Source organism: Rana temporaria, chromosome 1 (genome assembly GCF_905171775.1).
Source record: "Rana temporaria chromosome 1, aRanTem1.1, whole genome shotgun sequence".
Taxonomy (NCBI): Eukaryota; Metazoa; Chordata; class Amphibia; order Anura; family Ranidae; genus Rana; species Rana temporaria.
This window is the reverse complement of record NC_053489.1, coordinates 687052922-687073695: the sequence shown is the minus strand read 5'-3', so window position 1 is coordinate 687073695 and position 20774 is coordinate 687052922. Positions and strand designations below refer to the sequence as shown.

Here is a 20774-nt window from a genome sequence, read left to right as displayed (position 1 = left end):
CTAGACTGTCTATCGCCCCGAGGCCTGAACGAGGGACTAGAAATAAATATTCTATTGTAGTAATTTTTTATCACAACATTTTTATCACAACATTTTTATCAATTTCTATCAATTTCTATTATATGTATGTGTGTATATATATATATATATATATATATATATATTATTTTATCCTATATAAAAATGTATTTTTAATTAATTGGTTATTATTATAATTATAATCATATTATAATAGATTTTTCTACAATGTATACTCTTATCATTCATTATTTTTAATAATATCGTAGTATTCCCTTTTTGAATTGGAAATACAATATAGTCCTGGATTATTATATCTTATCCTGATGTTTTAACCTCTCTGAAATTAAGTCTGGATTATAGTAATTTTCTCTTTCCTTTTTTTCTTATTTCTTTCATTTATCCCCACACCTTCTTAATGTTTCATATACATTGATATGTCCTATGAGTGAGTTTTTACTACTATATATGGTTATGCATTTACTCATACGGTTCTTGTGTACATTCCCTATTGGTAGTCCGTTTTATAGAATTGACTTTATTGTTTAAACCCAGTTCCTTTCAATATGTTACAACTTTATAAGTTTGGTATGTTTATGCCCCTTTTCATATTATCCCTCTGTGAGATTTCCTAAAAACAATGTCCTTATTGATTTTTCGTTTGCCTGGTTTTCGATTCCCCGCCGTGCTAAGTTGATTTCCGGGTATGGTAATACCAACCAATCAGCTCTGTCTGAGCTGTTCTTCTGTCCCTCACCAAAGATGGCCCCCATAGAGCCTGACGAAGAGACACGCATGTCTCGAACGCGCGCATCACCCTGAGGCTTCACCCGGAAGTGACGTACGACTGCTTTGCGCTCCACGGCTGCGTTCCACCACGCCGAATGTGGCGTCTCTGTCTCCCCCAGTACTACTGCTGTGATATCATCCGGGGATCCCCCCAGAGACACCCCCCACGGCCATCATCGTGTGGATCTACCATCACGCTGCCTGGAGCCTGCATTAAAGATCTTCCCAGCAGAGTCTACACTTTCCGGACTTTATCCTCAGATGAAACCAGTATATAAACACCTGTGTTCCCTCTACTTTTGTGAGTAACCCCTCATATGATTTACTGTTGCTTGTCTGCCTTATTAAACTACATACTACGCTTAGAGGGCGCCGCTTTTTGTTCTTTTTTAGTAGCAGTCTAGTAGAGGTGTAGTAGCAGTCTAGTAGAGGTGTAGTAGCAGTGTAGTAGTGGTCTAGTAGAGGTGTAGTAGCAGTGTAGTAGTGGTCTAGTAGCACTGTGGTAGAGTGTATGAGCTCTCTGGTTTCCTTCTGTTGCTGAGAATCCTGCCTTCTTTACAATACCAGCTTCTCAATACACATTAGATAGTACCATATTGGAGTACAATAGGCACATTTTAAAATAATTTATTTCTGTATTTAACTAGACGGTGAAAAAAACAGCTGAATACTGTGAGGGGCACAAAATTCCCTTCCCGAAAATCCCTGAAGAAAGTTATGAGTTCCCTCCAACAAAAAGCTGCTACGTCTTTGAAGGAGATGGAAAAGAGACGCCCGATGTGATGCACTTTCCTCAGTTCAACACCCAGACCTGTGGAGGTGAGTTCCCGGAGAAGTCCTGTAATACGGCTCGTGTGTTCATTGGGTTGTCTCACTCTCTTTGTAGTTTGCATTTGGTTAACCACTTACCCCCCGGACCATATTGCTGCCCAAAGACTAGAGTACTTTTTGCGATTCGGGACTGCGTCGCTTTAACAGACAATTGCGCGGTCGTGCGACGTGGCTCCCAAACAAAATTGGCGTCCTTTTTTCCCCACAAATAGAGCTTTCTTTTGGTGGTATTTGATCACCTCTGCGGTTTTTAGTTTTTGCGCTATAAACAAAAATAGAGCGACAATTTTGAAAAAAATTAATATTTTTTACATTTTGCTATAATAAATATCCCCCAAAAATATATATAAACATTTTTTTCCTCAGTTTAGGCCGATACGTTTTCTTCTACATATTTTTTGTAAAAAAAAATCGCAATAAGCGTTTATTGATTGGTTTGCGCAAAAGTTATAGCGTTTACAAAATAGGGGGTATTTTTATGTCATTTTTATTATATTTTTTTTACTAGTAATGGCGGCGATCAGCGATTTTTTTTTCGGTACTGCGACATTATGGCGGACACTTCGGACACTTTTGACACATTTTTGGGACCATTGGCATTTTTATAGCGATCAGTGCTATAAAAATGCATTGGATTACTATAAAAATGCCACTGGCAGTGAAGGGGTTAACACTAGGGGGCGGGGAAGGGGTTAAGTATGCCTGGGTGTGTTCTTACTGTGGGGGGGTGTGGCCTCACTAGGGGAAACACTGATCTTCTGTTCATACATTGTATGAACAGAAGATCAGCATTTGCCCCGCTGACAGGACCGGGAGCTGTGTGTTTACACACACAGCTCCCGGTCCCCGCTCTGTACCGAGCGATCGCATGTGCCCGGCGGCGATCGCGCCCGCCGGGCACACGCACGGGAGTCGGGGGCGAGCGGGGGGCCCCTAGTGGCGGCTGGTAGAGAGGACATCATATTACGTGCTCTCACCCAGCCGAGCCACCTTGTGGACGTATAACGGCGGTGCGCGGTCGGCAAGTGGTTAAAGCGGGAGTTCACCCATTTATTTAATTTCTGCCCTTTTTCCCTTAGATTCCTGCTCGTTTGGTCTAGGGGAATCGGCTATTTGTTTTAAAATATGAGCCGTACTTACCCGTTTTCGAGATGCATCTTCTTCCGTCGCTTCCGGGTATGGGTCTTCGGGAGCGGGCGTTCCTTCTTGATTGACAGTCTTCCGAGAGGCTTCCGACGGTCGCATCCATCGCGTCACTCGTAGCCGAAAGAAGCCGAACGTCGGTGCGGCTCTATACTGCGCCTGCGCACCGACGTTCGGCTTCTTTCGGAAAATCATGACGCGATGGATGCGACCGTCGGAAGCCTCTCGGAAGACTGTCAATCAAGAAGGAACGCCCATTCCCGCAGCCCATACCCGGAAGCGACGGAGAGGATGTATCTCGTAAACGGTAAGTATGGATCATATTTTAAAACAAATAGCCGATTCCCCTAGACAAAACGAGCAGGAATCTAAGGGGAAAATGTGCTCTCTAAGGGTGAACCTCCGCTTTAAGGCCTAAAAAATTCCAGATATGGATGTTGTTACATAGTTACACTGGGCCAGCTTGGACCTATATACACTATATTGGCAAAAGTATTGGGACGCCTGCCTTTACACACACATGAATTTTAATGGCATTGCAGCTTTTGTCCGTAGGGTTCAATATTGAGTTGGCCCCGCCCTTTGCAGATATAACAGCTTCAACTCTTTTGGGAAGGCCGTCCACAAGGTTTAGGAGGGTGTCTATGGGAATGTTTAACCATTCTTCCAGAAGTGCATTTATGAGGTCAGGCACCAATTCACCCCAAAGGTGTTCTATCGGGTTGTGCAGGACAGTAAGGTTCCTCCACTCCAAACTTGCTCATCCATGTCTTTATGGACCTTGCTTTGTGCAATGGTGCGCAGTCATGTTGCAACAAGAAGGGGCCAACCCAAAACTGTTCCCAAAAAGTTGGGAGCATGAAATTGTCCAAAATGTCTTGGTATGCTGGTGCCCACTTCCCTGGAACTAAGGGACCAAGCCCACCCCCTGAAAAACAACTCCCACCATAATCTCCTCTCCACCAAATGATTTGGACCAGTGCACAAAGCAAGGCCCATAAAGACACGGATGAGCGAGTTTGGGGTGGAGGAACTTGATTGGCCTGCAGAGAGTCCTGACCTCAACCCCACAGAACACCTTTGAAATAAAATACAACAGAGACTGCCTGACCTCACAAATGCTCTTCTGGAAGAATGGTCAATCATTCCCATAGACACACTGAAGTAACTATTGCATTACTATACACTCTACTGTAACATATATAGCTATTGCATATATGTATTAATTGTATATCCCTATAATTGCCAGACTATCAAGAGTATGCTAGGCCTAGTGATATATTTTTAGCTATGAAGACAGACACATCTGCTTAGTAAAGAATATCACATTTATTTCCCAAGAAAATAGGAATATCACACACTAAACAGCAGGGGCCAGATTCACAAAGAGATACGACGGTGTATCTACAGATACACCATCGTATCTCTGACGTAAACTGGTCCTATCTATGCGCCTGGTTCATAGAATCAGATACGCATAGATAGGGCTAGATCCGACAGTGTTACACTGTGTTACACTGTCGGATCTTTTTTTAAATTTAAAAATGGCGCCGGGTGCGTTCCCGCTGATTTACGATAAATAATATGTAAATCAACGAGATACGCAAATTCACGAACGTACGCGGACCCGTCGCATTGTTTTTACGTCGTTTCCGTAGCGGTTTTCCGTCGTATACTTACCCTTTCTTTTATCAGGCGCAGCCAATGTTAAGTATAGCCGGCGTTCCCGCGTCGAATTTGAATTTTCCTATGTCGTTTGCGTACGCCGATTCACGAACACGCGCGTCGCAAGTCCCGCTCACGTCGCAACCACTGACGTCCTAGTGACGTCAGTGGGAGCAATGCACGCCGGGAAATTCCCCGGACGACGCATGCGCATTTAAATCGGCGCGGGAACGCGCCTGATTTAAATATGACACTCCCCTAGCCGCGGAATTTGAATTCCGCTGGGGGATTTAGGATCCGCCGTCGCAAGTTTGGAGGTAAGTGGTTTGTGAATTAGCCACTTGCCTCCTAAACTTGCGGGAGCGGATCTTAATTCACGTAGATCGAGCGGATCTATAGATCCGCTGAGCTACGTGAATCTGGCCCCAGATATCTATAGAGCCTATAATAACAAGGAAACGTCACAGATACTTAGCACATCCTCTAGATACTTTTCGTTGGATGGTCTCAGATGCTAAAGAGAGATAGAGAGCTGTGGGCCGCATGGCATAGGCCCAACCAGCAGTCAGAGCAAGGTCCCAAGATGGCAGAGCATACAGCCTCATGGCAAAGGCATGCAGTGAAAGAGAGAGAGCTCTCTGTTTGCACCAGCCCTTTTTACAAAAACTTCAGTCACACCTCATCCAAACCCCCCCCCCCCCCCCCCCCCCCCCCCCCCATTACCAGCCCCACTCTGTTTTGGACAAATCAGAGTGTTCACACAGAGTCTTCCTAAGCAGATTATTTTATTGACCGTCCTGCTGTAATTGGCCTCTGGGGGCAGTATTTCCCATATCTCCATGGGCCCTGGGTCTCTTTGAAGCTTGCTTGTAGAGTGGTAATCACTGATTCTCATCTTATTGCCCTAGACAAAAAGAAGCCAGACCCCCCTGCTATGCAAATTCTGTTTGGGGACAAATCCCTTTGTACCTTTTAAAACCATGGAACTGCAAGTATCAGCCTGAAGGATCTTTGGGAATAGGAAACAGATATGTAAAACCTCCAGAAATATTATATTAACTCATGTTGCCTTCCAACACACACTCCTAAACCTTGTGGATGGCCTTCCTAGAAGAGGTGAAGCTGTTATAGCTGCAAAGGGGGGGCCAACTCAATATTGAACCCTACGGACAAAGACTGGGATGTCATTAAAGTTCATGTGTGTGTACAGGCAGGCGTCCCAATACTTTTGACAATATAGTGTAGGTTTTCATCAATGAGGTCAAGGGGTTCCTTTGAATTTTTAGCATGCACACGAACTGAGCTAAAGCGCCTAAATTTAGACTTAGCATGTTTGTAAGATACGAACAAGCCAAGACTAAGAGCCGGTTAACACTGGGGCGACTCATCAGGTGACTCAGCCGCCTGACAATTCGCGTCCCATTCTATTCAATAGAACCGTTCTAATAGTAGTGACGCAAGTCGCTCCGACTTAGAAAAAGGTTCTTGTACGTCTTCGGGGGCGACTCGGGGCGACTCTGAAGTCGTCTTCAGGACGCCTTGCCGAGTCGCCCCTGAAGTCGTGCCGCCCCAGTGTGAACCGGCTCTTAATGATAACATTGATAAGTCAATCTCATTCTTATAATTGAATTATACAATCTCATATACGGGTTTCTTTCAGATGCTGAAATGATAGAGGCCCTAAGCAAGAAGTTTGCAACACGTGTTCCTTCCTATGATGAATCTAATATGAATGAACTGCTGGACATCGCTAAGAAAAATGTGAAGAGCAACCTGGAGCAGATCCAAGGCAAAATACAACAATGTGTTGGGAGGTGTAACAAGAGGGGGAGTGTCTCAGACACACCGGGCGAGGACCAATAAAAATGCCTGCAAACTGGATCGAATATGATGAGGGCTAAAATGTTTTATGGGATTGGCGAGGTTAAGGTGACCTTAGCTACCTTATATGTACCCAACAATCACCACGACCTCTTCATTAGCCATAGTCTTGGCAAACTCCTCAAGTGTGTTGAGGGCCAATTGATGGGCAATATTTCCCTGATCCCTTCCATGGATACCTCTTCAGCCCCCCCCCGTTCCCCCTAGGATCCCGTAAAAAAATCCCACAAGCACAGTTGGTGGCGCTTACTACTTCCTGTTTCCACACTGTCAACTGCATGCCATCATAGATTCTTTTATTGGCACAATTACATGGTCGGGCCATGGACCCGTTGTCTTTCCCCTTTGCCCTCTCCAATGTACCTTTTTCTAACCGAAAGGTTTGTGGGGATGAGGCCCTTGTTCCCGCTTTTCCTGGGTCCTGCCAGGTTGCATGCTCGGATAAGGGTCTGGTATGGATTTTTGGGGGGACCCCTACGCCATTTTTATTTTTACTTTGGCTCAAGGTTCCCCATAAAATCCATACCAGACCTGAAGGGCCTGATATGGATTTTTGGGGGACCCCTACACCATTTTTATTTTTATTTCAGCTCAGGGTTCCCCTTAAAATCCATACCAGACCTGAAGGGCCTGGTATGAATTTTGGGGGGACCCCTACACCATTTTTATTTTTATTTTGGCTCGGGGTTCCCCTTAAAATCCATACCAGACCTGAAGGGCCTGGTATGGATTTTGGGGGAGGACCCCAACGCCATTTTTATTTTCATTTTGGCTTGGGATTCCCCTTAAAATCTATACCAGACCTGAAGGGCCTGATATGGATTTTGGAGGGGACCCCTACGCCATTTTTATTTTTATTTTGGCTCTGGGTTCCCCTTAAAATCCATACCAGACCTGAAGGGCCTGGTATGGATTTTGGGGGGACCCCTACACCATTTTTATTTTTATTTTGGCTCGGGGTTCCCCTTAAAATTCATACCAGACCTGAAGGGCCTGATATGAATCTTGGGGAGGACCCCTATGCCATTTTTATTTTAATTTTGGCTCGGGGCTCCCCCTTAAAAATCCATACCAGACCTGAAGCGCCTGGTATGGATTTTGGAGGGGACCCCCTACGCCATTTATTTTATTTTGCCGCAGGGTTCCTTTTTAAGGACCGGCTCACGTACATATACGCCATCACTTTAAAAATGAATATCTCGGTAACGGCAGCAGCTGCTGCCACAACCGAGATATCCATCTTTAACGTGGCCGGTCCTGTAAACGATAATGGTGGTCTCCGCGGTGGATTCGCCGCAAGATCATCTTTATCGATGGTGGGAGAGGAGCCCCCCTCCTCTCGCCACTCTTACGCGCCCTCCGCCACTTACCAGAGCCGTCGGCAGCGGCGGAGGCGATCGGGTCCTTCACGCTGCTTGCCTGGGATACGAGTGAGGGCAAGATGGCCTCCACCTGTCTCCATAGCATAGCAGGGCGTAAGCGACATCACGTCAAAACTTCACTTCCACCCATACTTCTTAAAGGCACAATTTTTTGTTGTCATTTTTTTTATTTATTGCATTTTAGTGTAAATATGAGATGTGACGTCTTTTTGACCCCCCAGATCTCTTATATAAGAGGACCTGTCATGCTTTTTTCTATTACAAGGGATGTTTACATTCCTTGTAATAGGAATAAAAGTGACCCATTTTTTTTTAAACAGTGTAAAAATAAATAAAATCAATTAAAATAAATAAGAATTTTTTTTTTTTTTAAAGCGCCCCGTCCCGACGAGCTCGCGTGCAAAAGCGCCCGCATATGAAAACAGTGTTCAAACGTCACATGTGAGGTATCGCCGCGATCATTAGAGCGAGAGCAATAATTCTAGCCCTAGACCTCCTCTATAACTCAAAAGATGCAACCTATGGAATTTTTTAAATGTCGACTATGGAGATTTTTAAGGGTAAAAGTTTGACGCCATTCCATGAGCGGGCGCAATTTTGATGCGTAACATTATCTTTCACAATATAAAAATAAAATTGGGCTAACTTTACTGTTGTCTTATTTTTTTATTTAAAAAAGTGAATTTTTTCCAAAAAAAGTGCGCTTGTAAGACCGCTGCGCAAATACGGTGTGACAAAAAGTATTGCAACGACCGCCATTTTATTCTCTAGGGTGTTAGAAAAAAATATATATAATGTTTGGGGGGTTTTAAGTCATTTTCTAGCAAAAAAAAACTGTTTTAAACTTGTAAACACCGGGCTAGATTCAGATAGGTCAGCGGATCTTTACGCCGCCGCTATTTTTTGAAGCAAGTGCTTTATTCAGAAAGCACTTGCTTCTAAAGTTGCGGCGGCGTATCGTAATTCCCCCGGCGGAATTCAAATTCTGCGGCTAGGGGGCGTGTAGTATTTAAATCAGGGGCGTTCCCGCGCCGATCGAACAGCGCATGCGCCGTCCGCAAATTTACCCAGCGTGCATTGCTCCAAATGACGTCGCAAGGACGTCATTGGTTTCGACGTTAACGTAAATTGCGTGCGGCCGTATTCGCGAATGACTTACGCAAACGACGTAAAAAATTCAAAACTCGGCGCGGGAATGACAGCCATACTTAACATAGTATACGCCGCACTTACCCCTGCTATAGCAGGGGTAACTTTCTGCCGGAAAAAGCCAAACGCAAACGACGTAAAAAAAAAGCGCCGGGCGATCGTTCGTTTCTGAATCGGAGTAAATGCTCATTTTCATATTCGACGCGTAAAAGATATGAAAGCGCCACCTAGCGGCCGGCCTGGAATTGCAGCCTAAGATCCGACGGTGTAAGTAACTTACACCTGTCGGAACTTAGGCATATCTATGCGTAACCTGATTCTATCAATCTGTCGCAAAGATACGACGGCCGGAACTCAAAGATACGACGGCGTATCAGGAGATACGCCGTCGTATCTTCTTTATGAATCCGGCCCAGTCTGAAAAACAGGCAAGGTCCTTAAGTGGTTAATATCCATACCAGACCTGAAGGGCCTGGTATGGATTTTGGGGGGGACTTTCCACACAATTTTTTTTTTTAAACTTGGGTGCGGGGGGTTCCCCATAATATTCTTACCAGATCCAAAGGTAATGGACTGGGGGGGAACCCATGCCGGTTTTTTTTTCATAGTTTTTTTTCTTTATTGCCGGGACCCGACAATACATTAGAAATGTCATTTTGCTGCCGTATTGTTCTAAACACGGGGAAAATGCGCTACTTTACAGGCATACTATAGACAACCCTCAGGAATATTTCATTTTTATTGTTTCACTTTAAGCATTAATAAAACCACTGCTCCTGAATTTTTTTTAATTTCTAAACATTTTTTTGCATTGATACATGTCCCCTGGGGCAGGACCCGGGTCCCCAAACACTTTTTTATGACAATAACTTGCATATTAGCCTTTAAAATGAGCACTTTTGATTTTTCATGTTCCTGTCCCATAGACTTTAACGATGTTCGCTTGTTCAAACAAATGTTTTGTCTGTTTGCAAGTTCTGTTGCGAAGCGAACCCGGGGTGGGGGGGGGGGGGTGGTGTTCGGTTCGCAACAGAACTTGCAAACAGACAAAACATTTGTGTTCGTGTTCCAAGAGAGGGAGCCCCTCCAAGGACGGTTCTATTTATCTGATCACCCCAAATTATTTTCCTCTACAGCCAGCTGGAACTTGCAGTTTGAACAAGAATTGCATTTACTCGAGTCATGGCCTTCCGGACTACATGTCCCACGATCCCCTGCTTTCAGTAGTGTTCTCTCTCCCTCTGCAGTCAGGAAGGGATGTGATAATCCCCATGTTGGGCACAAGGGAAAAGAAGCTCAATGCGATCTTCGGTAAAAAGTGTCCCATAGTGCTAGAAGCAATGTAGCCAGCGCTTGGGATTTGGGATTGCTTTGTTGCCTCAGGGCCTGGACCACCTTCTATCAGGGCTGGACTGGGACAAAAATTTGGCCCTGGACTTCATCCAGACCGGCCCACTTTAATTCAATAAAATGCACGCCCACCAAAAGGCCCCTACATCCATTATTGTATATCATGAGAGGGTGAAAGAGAGGGGAATGAGAGAGAGAGGGAGGGTTGAGGGAAAGGGGGTGAGAGAGGGGGGTGAGTGTAAGAAAAAGAGAGTGAGCGTAAAAGAGAGGGGGTGAGTGTAGGACCCCTTTATACACTGAGGCGTTTTTTAGGTGCTTTTGGGCTAAAAATAGCGCCTGTAAAGCGACTGAAAAACGCCTCCGCTGCAGTCCCAGTGTGAAAGCCTGAGTGCTTTCACACTGGGGTGCTGCCAGGGCGTTAGAAAAAGTCCTCCAAGCAGCATCTCTGTTTTAAAAAACGGCCCACTGAGCCATCGGCCCACCGGGAAACTCCCTGTAGTCCCTATGGCCAGTCCATCCCTGCCTTCTATCATCGAGAGGAAAATGAATTCCTAAGTTTACCAAAATATCCTACAGGATAATGTAAGGGTGGCCGTCCACCAGCTAAATCTTTGTAGATTTTGGGTGATGCAGCAGAACAATGACCCTAAGCATTGAAGTAAATCCACCACAGACTGGCTTCAGAAGAAGAAATGGTGTCTTTTGGAGTTGCCCAGTCAGAGCCCAGACCTTAACCCCAAAGAGATGCTGTGGGTGTCCTCAAGAGAGCCAATCACACCAGATATCCTACAAATGTAGTGAGCAGCTTTGCTTGGTTGCTAAATCAGCTGCTCCTGTATAGACCCCCTTCAATCAGTGCAGACCCCCAACTAAGTATAAACCCCTTCACTAAGTATAGACCCCCCTCAGTATAGACCCACTCTACTAAGTATATACCCCCCTCTGTCAGTGCAGACCCCCACTAAGCATAAACCTCTCCCTCAGAACAGACACCCCTCCATCAGTATAGACCCCCCCCCAGGACAAACCACCCCACCTCTATTAGTACAGACCTCCCTCAGGACAAACCCCCCTCCTCCATTAGTACAGACCCCCAGGACAAATCACCCCATTCTATTAGTACAGACCCCCAGGACAAACCACCCTCCTATTAGTACAGACCCACCTTAGGACAAATCACACCCCTATTAGTACAGACCCACCACAGGACAAAACACCCCCTCCATTAGTACAGACCCCCCAGAACAAACCACACCCTATTAGTACAGACCCCCCTCAGGACAAACCACCCCCCTTCCATTAGTCCAGACCTCCAGGCCAAATAACCCCCCCATTAGTACAGACCCCCCTCAGGACAAACCACCCCCCATTAGTAAAGACCCCCTCAGGACAAACCACCCCTCCCTCCATTAGTACAGCCTCCCCAGGACAAACCACCCCCTCCATTAGCACAGACCCCCAGGACAAACAACCCCATCCATTAGTACAGACACCCCCAGGACAAACTACCCTCCCTCTATTAGTACAGACCCCACTATGGACAAACCACCCCCTCCATTAGTACAGACCACACCTCAGGACAAACCACCCACCCCTCCATTAGTACAGACCCCAGTAAAAAACACCCGTCCATTGGTACAGACCCCCAGGACAAACTACCCTTCCATAATTAGTACATACCCCCCTCAGGACAAACCACCTCCCTCCATTAGTATTCCACCCAGGACAACCCCTCTCCATTAGTACAGACCCTCTCAGGACAAACCACCCCCCCTTCCATTAGTACAGACCCCCAGGCCACATAACCCCCCCATTAGTACAGACCCCACCTCAGGACAAATCACCCCCCATTAGTAAAGACCCCCCTCAGGACAAACCACCCCTCTCCCCATTAGTACAGCCTCCCCAGGACAAACCACCCCCCTCTATTAATACAGAACCCCTCAGGCAAAATCACCCCCTTCATTAGTACAGACCCCCTCAGGACAAATCTCCCCTCTCCATTAGTACAGACCCTCTCAGGACAAATCTCCCCTCTCCATTAGTACAGACCCCCAGGACAAACTACCCCCCTCCTTTAGTACAGACTCCTTAAAGGAAAAACCACCAACCCCCCTCCATTAGTACAGACCCCCCAGGACAAACCACACACCCTTCCATTAGTACAGACCCCCCAGGAAAAACCATCCCATCCATTAGTACAGACCCGCAGGACAAACCACCCACGCCTCCATTAGTACAGACCCCCCAGGAAAAACCACCCCCTCCATTAGTACAGACCCCCCCAGGAAAAAACACCCCCTCCATTAGTACAGACCCCCCAGGACAAACCACCCTCCCTCCATTAGTACAGACCCCCCTCAGGACAAACCACCCCTCTCCATTATTACAGACCCATCCAGGACAAACCACCCTCCCTCCATTAGTACAGACCCCCCTCAGGACAAACCACCCCCCTCCATTAGCACAGACCCACCCAGGACAAACCACCCCCTCCATTAGTACAGACCCCCATCAGGACAAATTACCACCATCCATTAGTACAGACCCCCAGGGCAAACCACCCCCCTCTATGAGTAAATACCCCCTCAAGACAAACCACCCCCTCCATTAGTATGGACCCCTCAGGACAAACCCCCTTATTAGTACAGACCCCCCAGGAAAAAACACCCCTTTCATTAGTACAGAACCCCCAGGACAAACCACCCCCCATTATTTCAGACCCCCAGGGCAAACCACCCCCTCCATTAGTACAGACCCCCCTCAGGACAACATGCCCCCCTCCATTAGTACAGACCCCCAGGGAAAACCGCCCCCCTCCATTAGTACAGACCCCCAGGGAAAACCACCCCCCCATTAGTACAGACCCCCTCAAGCCAAACCACCCCCTCCATTAGTCCAGAACCCCCAGGACAGACCCAACCCCTCCATTAGTACAGACCCCCCTCAGGACAAACCACCCCCTCCATTAGCACAGACCCCCTCAGGACAAACCACCCACCCCCCTTCATTAGTACAGACCCCCCTCAGGACAAACCTCCCCCTCCATTAGTACAGACCCCCCTCAGGACAATCCACCCATCTCCATTAGTACAGACCCCCTCAGGACAAACCACCCCCTCCATTAGTATAGAACCCCCCAGGACAATCCAACCCCCTCGTTTAGTACAGACCCCCCAGGACAAACCACCCCCCTCCATTAGTACAGGCCCCCTCAAGACAAACCTTACCCTTCCATTAGTACAGACCCCCTAGGACAATCCACCCCCTACATTAGTACAGACCCCCCTCGGGACAAACTACCCCTCCATTAGTACAGACCCCCCCAGGACAAACCACCCCCCTCCTTTAGTACAGACCCCCCTCAGGACAAACCACCCCTTCTATTAGGACAGACCCCTCTCAGGACAAATCACACCCCTCCATTTGTACAGACCGCCAGGACAAACCACCCCCTCCATTAGTACGGACCCCCCCAGGACATACCATCCCCCAGCAAAAACCAATCTCATCAGCAAGCCCCCGCCTGTTACAGCACCAGATTGGGTAGCTCTGGTACATAAAAACACCCAGGCGGCAGCTGGAGAGGAGAGGACAGTGTGCAGCCATGCCGTCTGGGTGGAGATCAGATCATGACAGGCTTGGGCAGAAGGCAAGAGTGAGACAGAGAGGAGGAGGAGAACTAGAACACATGTCAGGCACTGATCACCCCCCCCCCTTAGCGACATCACTGCACGGCTGGTCTCTCTCCACATAGAGACAGCTGCTCCGATCTCCATCTGCTTCACGTTCCCCCTCTGACAGGAGGAGAAAGGGAGGGGGGTGGGCTTTGCCAGGAAACACATCGGCGGGCGGCACAGCCTCCCCTCCACTGATCCGTTCCTGTCCGTTGTCGGCGAGAGAGCCGCCTCTGGACACAGACAAGGATTGGAGGAGGAAGAGGAGTGAAGAGAGCACTCTGGCCCTTTCTGCACCCCCACCTCTGTGGTGCCCTGGTGCACTGCACCCCTTGCACCCGGCCAGGATCGGCCCTGGTGACACTGACCTCTGTATTATGAGGAGGTGACACTGACCTCTGTATTATGAGGAGGTGACACTGACCTCTGTATTATGAGGAGGTGACACTGACCTCTGTATTATGAGGAGGTGACACTGACCTCTGTATTATGAGGAGGTGACACTGACCTCTGTATTATGAGGAGGTGACACTGACCTCTGTATTATGAGGGGGTGACACTGACCTCTGTATTATGAGGAGGGAGGGTGACACTGACCCCTGTATTATGAGGGGGGGTGACACTGACCTCTGTATTATGAGGGGGTAACACTGACCTCTGTATAATGAGGGGGTGACACTGACCTCTGTATTATGAGGGGGGTGACACTGACCTCTGTATTATTAGGGGGTGACACTGACCTCTGTATTATGAGGGGGTGACACTGACCTCTGTATTATGAGGAGGGAGGGTGACACTGACCCCTGTATTATGAGGGGGGGTGACACTGACCTCTGTATTATGAGGGGGTGACACTGACCTCTGTATTATGACGGGGGGGGGGGGGTGACACTGTCCTCTGTATTATGAGGGGGTGACACTGACCTATGTATTATGACGGGGGGGGGTGACACTGTCCTCTGTATTATGAGGGGGTGACACTGACCTCTGTATTATGAGGGGGTGACACTGACCTCTGTATTATGAGGGGGGTGACACTGACCTCTGTATTATGAGGGGGGGTGACACTGACCTCTGTATTATGAGGGGGTGACACTGACCTCTGTATTATGAGGGGGGGGTGACACTGACCTTTGTATTATGAGGGGGGTGACACTGACCTCTGTATTATGAGGGGGGTGACACTGACCTCTGTATTATGAGGGGGTGACACTGACCTCTGTATTATGAGGGGGGGTGACACTGACCTCTGTATAATGAGGGGGTGACACTGACCTCTGTATTATGAGGGGGGTGACACTGACCTCTGTATTATGAGGGGGTGACACTGACCTCTGTATTATGAGAGGGGGACACTGACCTCTGTATTATGAGGGGGTGACACTGACCTCTGTATTATGAGGGGATGACACTGACCTCTGTATTATGAGGAGGGTGACACTGACCTCTGTATTATGAGGGGGGGTGACACTGACCTCTGTATTATGAGGGGGTGACACTGATCTCTGTATTATGAGGGGGTGACACTGACCTCTGTATTATGAGGGGGAGGGTGACTCTGACCTCTGTATTATGAGGGGGGGTGACACTGACCTCTGTATTATGAGGGGGTGACACTGACCTCTGTATTATGAGGGGGGTGACACTGACCTCTGTGATGTAAGGGGGTGACACTGACCTCTGTATTATGAGGGGGGAGGGTGACACTGACCTCTGTATTATGAGGGGGGAGGGTGACACTGACCTCGGTATTATGAGGGGGGTGACACTGACCTCTGTATTATGAGGGGGGAGGGTGACACTGACCTCGGTATTATGAGGGGGGTGACACTGACCTCGGTATTATGAGGGGGGGTGACACTGACCTTTGTATTATGAGGGGGTTGACATCTGACCTGCATTCACCTGGACAGTCCGGGGTTTGAGTAATTATAAAGGGCCGGGACCCCTGAAGTTCCCGATATTTATTTTGATGAATCCCTAAGTAATGCCCCCTGTGATGTACCCCACATTGTATTCTATGTGGATTTGGGTTTGTGGTGTTTTTTGGGGGACACACCTAGTTCTGTGCATTTGTATCTATTTTTCCTGCTGGTGCCGTCCACCATATATATATATTACCATGGGAGGGGATTGGAGTTTGAATTTCACTGAATAAATCGATTGAATACAATTACATAAAATGAAAAGTCGTGTACATTACAGAAATCAATGTGTGTATGTGAGTGTGGATTTGTCCTTCTGTGTCCCCCCCCCCCCCCCCCCCGGGGATTCTTCATATCCCAGCCCAGTATATAACAGACACACACAGATCACTGCAATGCAAAGCCATTTATTTCTAGAGAGAGAAAAGCAGAAGAAAGATTTCCATGTTACAGGAGAAGATCACACATCTGATCTGATCAATATGAAGATTATTGATGAAACTCCAACTAATCAATGTCACTTTCCTGTGATCAGATGAATGGAATTCCAGAAGGTGGACAATGGATCAATTCCAGAGATCCAATGACTGAAATCCATTCATCCTACAAAACAGATTTCCTGAGCAACCTTCCCGGAATGTGTGTGTGGAATGTCCATATCACAGATTGTTCCCAGGAAAGAAGTCATTATTGATGGGATAGAAGAAGCCCAACATCCTCTATACAAGTCACTCCTCCATTTCTAATAAACATCGCCTATTCCCCAATGGAAACATTCGTATCTTTACACAGATCTCTGTGTGTGTGTATGGAGGGAGCGCCGTGTCCGGATGATGACACCGAGAAGGAAACGTTCATCAGAAACACTGCGACACCCACCTAGACTTCTCCTTTCCTTTCTTATTTAAAATACCAGTGGGGTTTAAAATATAATAATTGCATAGCTGTTCGGACATCAAACCTGCCTGTAGATTTGTTCTGTACAAAAGAGACAAAATAGAATGTTCTCAGGCTATGGTTTTTGCTGATCAAATGTTATTCATGTGAATGTGAAAAACACCTCATTATGACCACAAGATGGCGCTGAGGAACATATTTATTTTTTTTGATACTCAGCACCATCTAGTGGCCATAATTAAGTATTTTTCCAATTCACACAGTTTTTTTTTTTCAATCTGCAGAGAATGTAATCTAATGCCGCGTACACACCATCACTTTATGTGATGAAAAAAACCGAAGTTTTTAAAAACGTCACTTTAAATGACCGTGTGTGGGGGAAAACGTCGTTTTATGTCTTGTAAAAAACGACAAAAAAAATTTGAAGCATGCTTCAATTTTATGTGTCGTTTTTCAAAACGTCGTTTTTTACTTCACAGAAATTGACCGTGTGTAGCAAAAAACGTAGTTTAAAACGACGTTTTTACACCCGCGCATGCCCAGAAGCTACTTAGGAAGCGAGCTTCAATGGTAAAACGTGGTGGAACGTAACCTCACTTTGCTAGAACATTGTGAGAAAAACGATGGTGTGTAGGCAACTTCGTCTTTGAAAATTGAAGTTTCAAAAACGTTGTTTTTTACTTCACAGAAAATGTCACATAAAGTGATGGTGTGTACGCGGCATCAGATTTGATTTTGTCCCCATTTACACAGAACAAATTTATAAGCAGTTTTAACAGCAATGTCATTATTTGTTTTATAAATACTCTGCTTTGTGATAAGATATAATTTTGGCTGTATTACTTCAAGCAATGCTCTCTGAATCTGGGCCAGTGTGAATGGGGAAATACCTCATTATGGCAACTAGATGGTGCTGAGTGTCTTTGAAAACAAGTATTCTCCTCAGCTCCATCTAGTGGCCATAACACAGTATTTTTTCCTCATTAACATGAATAACATTCAATCTGCAGAGGTCATAAAATATGGACCTACAGGGAAAATATTTCCTCTAATAAAATACAGGACTTTTTATTTATTTCCATATTTTTTTCATATATTTTCTATCACAGGGTTATATAAATCTTGTCATTGCTTGAAGTAATACAGCCAAAATGATACACTGAGCACAATGGGAGCGCCCCCTAGCGGTCATCACAAGATTGCAGCCTAAAATATGCGTGGCATAAGAGCCTTATGCCCCGCAGATTTTAGGCTGCAGTCGGCGTTACGATGTTCCTGAATCAGGAGCATTCGTAACGCCGAAACAAGTCAGCAATTGCGCTGCGTAACTATGGTTGCGGGGGCGCAGGGCAAAAACGCTGCCCTGTGCCTCCGTAAAAAAGGGGCAAATTCTACCTGAATCTGGGCCACTGTTTGTAAAAAAAAATAACATTTGATCTGCAGAGAAGGTAATCTGAGAACATTCAATTTTTTCCCCCATTTGCACAGAACACTTTCATATACAGATTTCATAAGAACATTTCTCCTGTAGGTCAATATTTTACCCGGATTTGGCTCTGATCAGGTCCGGCTGGTGAAAGGTTGGCAGGATCAGGAAAAGTCTGAGCCAATAAGATTGAAAGGTTGAGTCTTCCAGTTCCTTCTTCAGGAGCGGTGTAGTATGGAAAGTCGCTCATTTATACACATTAGGATGGGTGATGGTCAGAGTGTCCTGATCTGTCTGGAAAGCTGAGAATGTCTTTCATTGTAGAAGGAATCGGTTTGGGTTCTCACCCTGTGGAGGACAATGTTTCAGTCTCTGGAGGTTTTCATCAGGATTGGTGTTCTCTGGAGGTCTTCATCAGGATTGGTGTTCTCTGGAGGTCTTCATCAGGATTGGTGTTCTCTGGAGGTCTTCATCAGGATTGGTGTTCTCTGGAGGTCTTCATCAGGATTGGTGTTCTCTGGAGGTCTTCATCAGGATTGGTGATCTCTGGGGGTCTTCATCAGGATTGGTGTTCTCTGGAGGTCTTCATCAGGATTGGTGATCTCTGGGGGCCTTCATCAGGATTGGTGTTCTCTGGAGGTCTTCATCAGGATCAGAGTTCTCTGAAGGTCTTCATCAGATCAGGATTGGTGTTCTCTGGAGGTCTTCATCAGATGAGGATTGGTGTTCTCTGGAGGTCTTCATCAGATCAGGATTGGTGTTCTCTGGAGGTCTTCGTCAGATCAGGATTGGTGTTCTCTGGAGGTATTCATCAGATCAGGATTGGTATTAGGGGAATCTGGGCTCTCTGTAACAGGCAGGCCTTGTATAATATCAGAAATAGAAGGAGATGAAGAGAACGGCATGCGGCTTGCATGGTAAGGCAGTGGAGAGAGGGACAGTCCACCACATCTCACATGGGAGGAGCATTATAAACTTCATAAGGCAGCACAGGCTTCAGGGAGCTTGCTTTATCATTCCAGTTAATTTTGCGATAATCTGAAATTTCATCTCCTGCCAGGGCGACTATCTGATCCCCTGTGTAATACTCCCCAGCATACAGGATCCAGGCCCCGCTGACCTGCTTGTGTGATGAAGCCATGTCATCAAATCCGTAGGATTGAAGGGAATCTGTAGGCTTCTCCAGGGTGACAGGTCGGCCCCCATAGTAGATGTGCTCATACAGAGTAATCTTGGGATTATACAGACCGCCCTTCACACGTCGGGCAGAGCAGATGTTCTTCTGAAATGCTGGGATTGAGCTGTAGTTTCCGGGTTTGAAGCATCTAAACTGCCCTTTATAACCCGCTTCACTGAAGAGAAACCATGGTTCTCCATTGATTTTGAGAGATTGGGCTTTCTTCAGGAATCCAACATCTCTCAGGTTGGCAGTGTCTTCCTTTATAGACTCAGATTGTCCCTTGAAATCCGGGAACTCGAACAGCTCAAGAGTGTTCATCTTCTGCTTCTATGTGGAGGACAAGTTCTGATGAGAACAGGAATCTCTGGTGGAGGTCGGAATGAGTTTTTCTCTTCAGCTGTCAGGGAATTTATACAAAATCCTCAGCGCTGAACTCAGGTGAACTTCCTTTTATGGGGCGTTCCTTAATTTCTTCAGAATATTTGCAGATTCTGAATAACACAATCTACTGGAAATCTATGATGACTCTTCAGTTCTTTGTAACTGGTGACCTAACAGGGGGAGGGGCAATGGTCTAAAAAAGAATTTTTTACTATTTCTTACTTTATCCAAAACTACTGAAGTCCAGCTAATCACAGGACATGTTTGGTGAGGATTTGGGGGAACATTTTTTTTTTTAATAATTCTAAAAAAGAAATGACAGCTCCAAGATGAAAGTTAGAACATTGGCTGGGAATTGTCTGACAATCTTCATCAAATACGGCGATTTGGTCAGTGGCACCTCCTGGGATGACCATTGCCTTGTTTAGAAGCCGGGGATAATGGTTGCCAAGCAACCAGTGACAGTTCACTTTACAGCAGGAAGCATTCATGTATTGGTGATGGTAATACCTCCTTTGCTCGAGGCCATTTAAACTCGGGCTGCAGAGTCTGACCGATGGCACCAGCTGGCAAACTCTCCTGTAGAGATCAATGAGGTCACAGCACAACTGGCAGCCGGACATTTTGCTCGCAGTTGCAGCCCGCTTCTACAATGTAAAATTGTTCTTCAGTAGGGATGAGCCGAACATACTCGCGTTCGGTTCGCACCAGAACATTCGAACAGACCGCGGGTTCGCGCGAACATTTAGAACCCCATTGAAGTCTATGGGACTCGAACGTTCGAATTCAAAAACGCTCATTTTAAAGACCAATATTGGAAAAAGTCTTTCAGAACCCGGGTCTTGCCCCAGGGAACATGTATCAATGGAAAAAAAAGGTTTTAAAAACGGCCATTTTTTCCGGAGCAGCGATTTTAATGATGCTTAAAGTGAAAAAAATGAAAAATTCCTTTAAATATCACACCTGCTGTGTGTCTATAGTAGTGGCACGTGTTTAGAAATGTCCCTGCACAACATGAAATTATTATAAGAACAAAGTCATTTAATACTGCTTGCGCACGTGCTGTGTGGCAACAATATG

At 46.3% G+C, this 20774-nt stretch overlaps 2 protein-coding genes across 3 annotated transcripts in view; one reads left to right on the top strand and one right to left on the bottom strand.

Annotated features, from left to right (window-relative positions):
- The window catches only part of LOC120924718 (cytosolic phospholipase A2 gamma-like), a 553986-nt gene extending 547211 nt beyond the window's left edge, over window positions 1-6775 (top strand). Inside the window, exons 16-17 of one of the 2 annotated variants that reach the window (XM_040335733.1) lie at window positions 1455-1626; window positions 6107-6775. In XM_040335733.1, the coding sequence (XP_040191667.1) occupies window positions 1455-1626; window positions 6107-6309 (375 nt within the window). In that variant the 3' untranslated portion in view covers window positions 6310-6775. The remainder of the gene's footprint in view (window positions 1-1454; window positions 1627-6106) is intronic. The other variant, XM_040335734.1, reaches the window with a different exon arrangement.
- Window positions 6776-19085: 12310 nt separating this feature from the next.
- On the bottom strand, window positions 19086-19631 carry LOC120946112 (beta-crystallin B1-like). The gene has a single exon (XM_040360882.1). It carries the CDS (start codon window positions 19629-19631, stop codon window positions 19086-19088), a length of 546 nt encoding a protein of 181 aa, XP_040216816.1.
- Between the last annotated feature and the right edge of the window lie 1143 nt (window positions 19632-20774).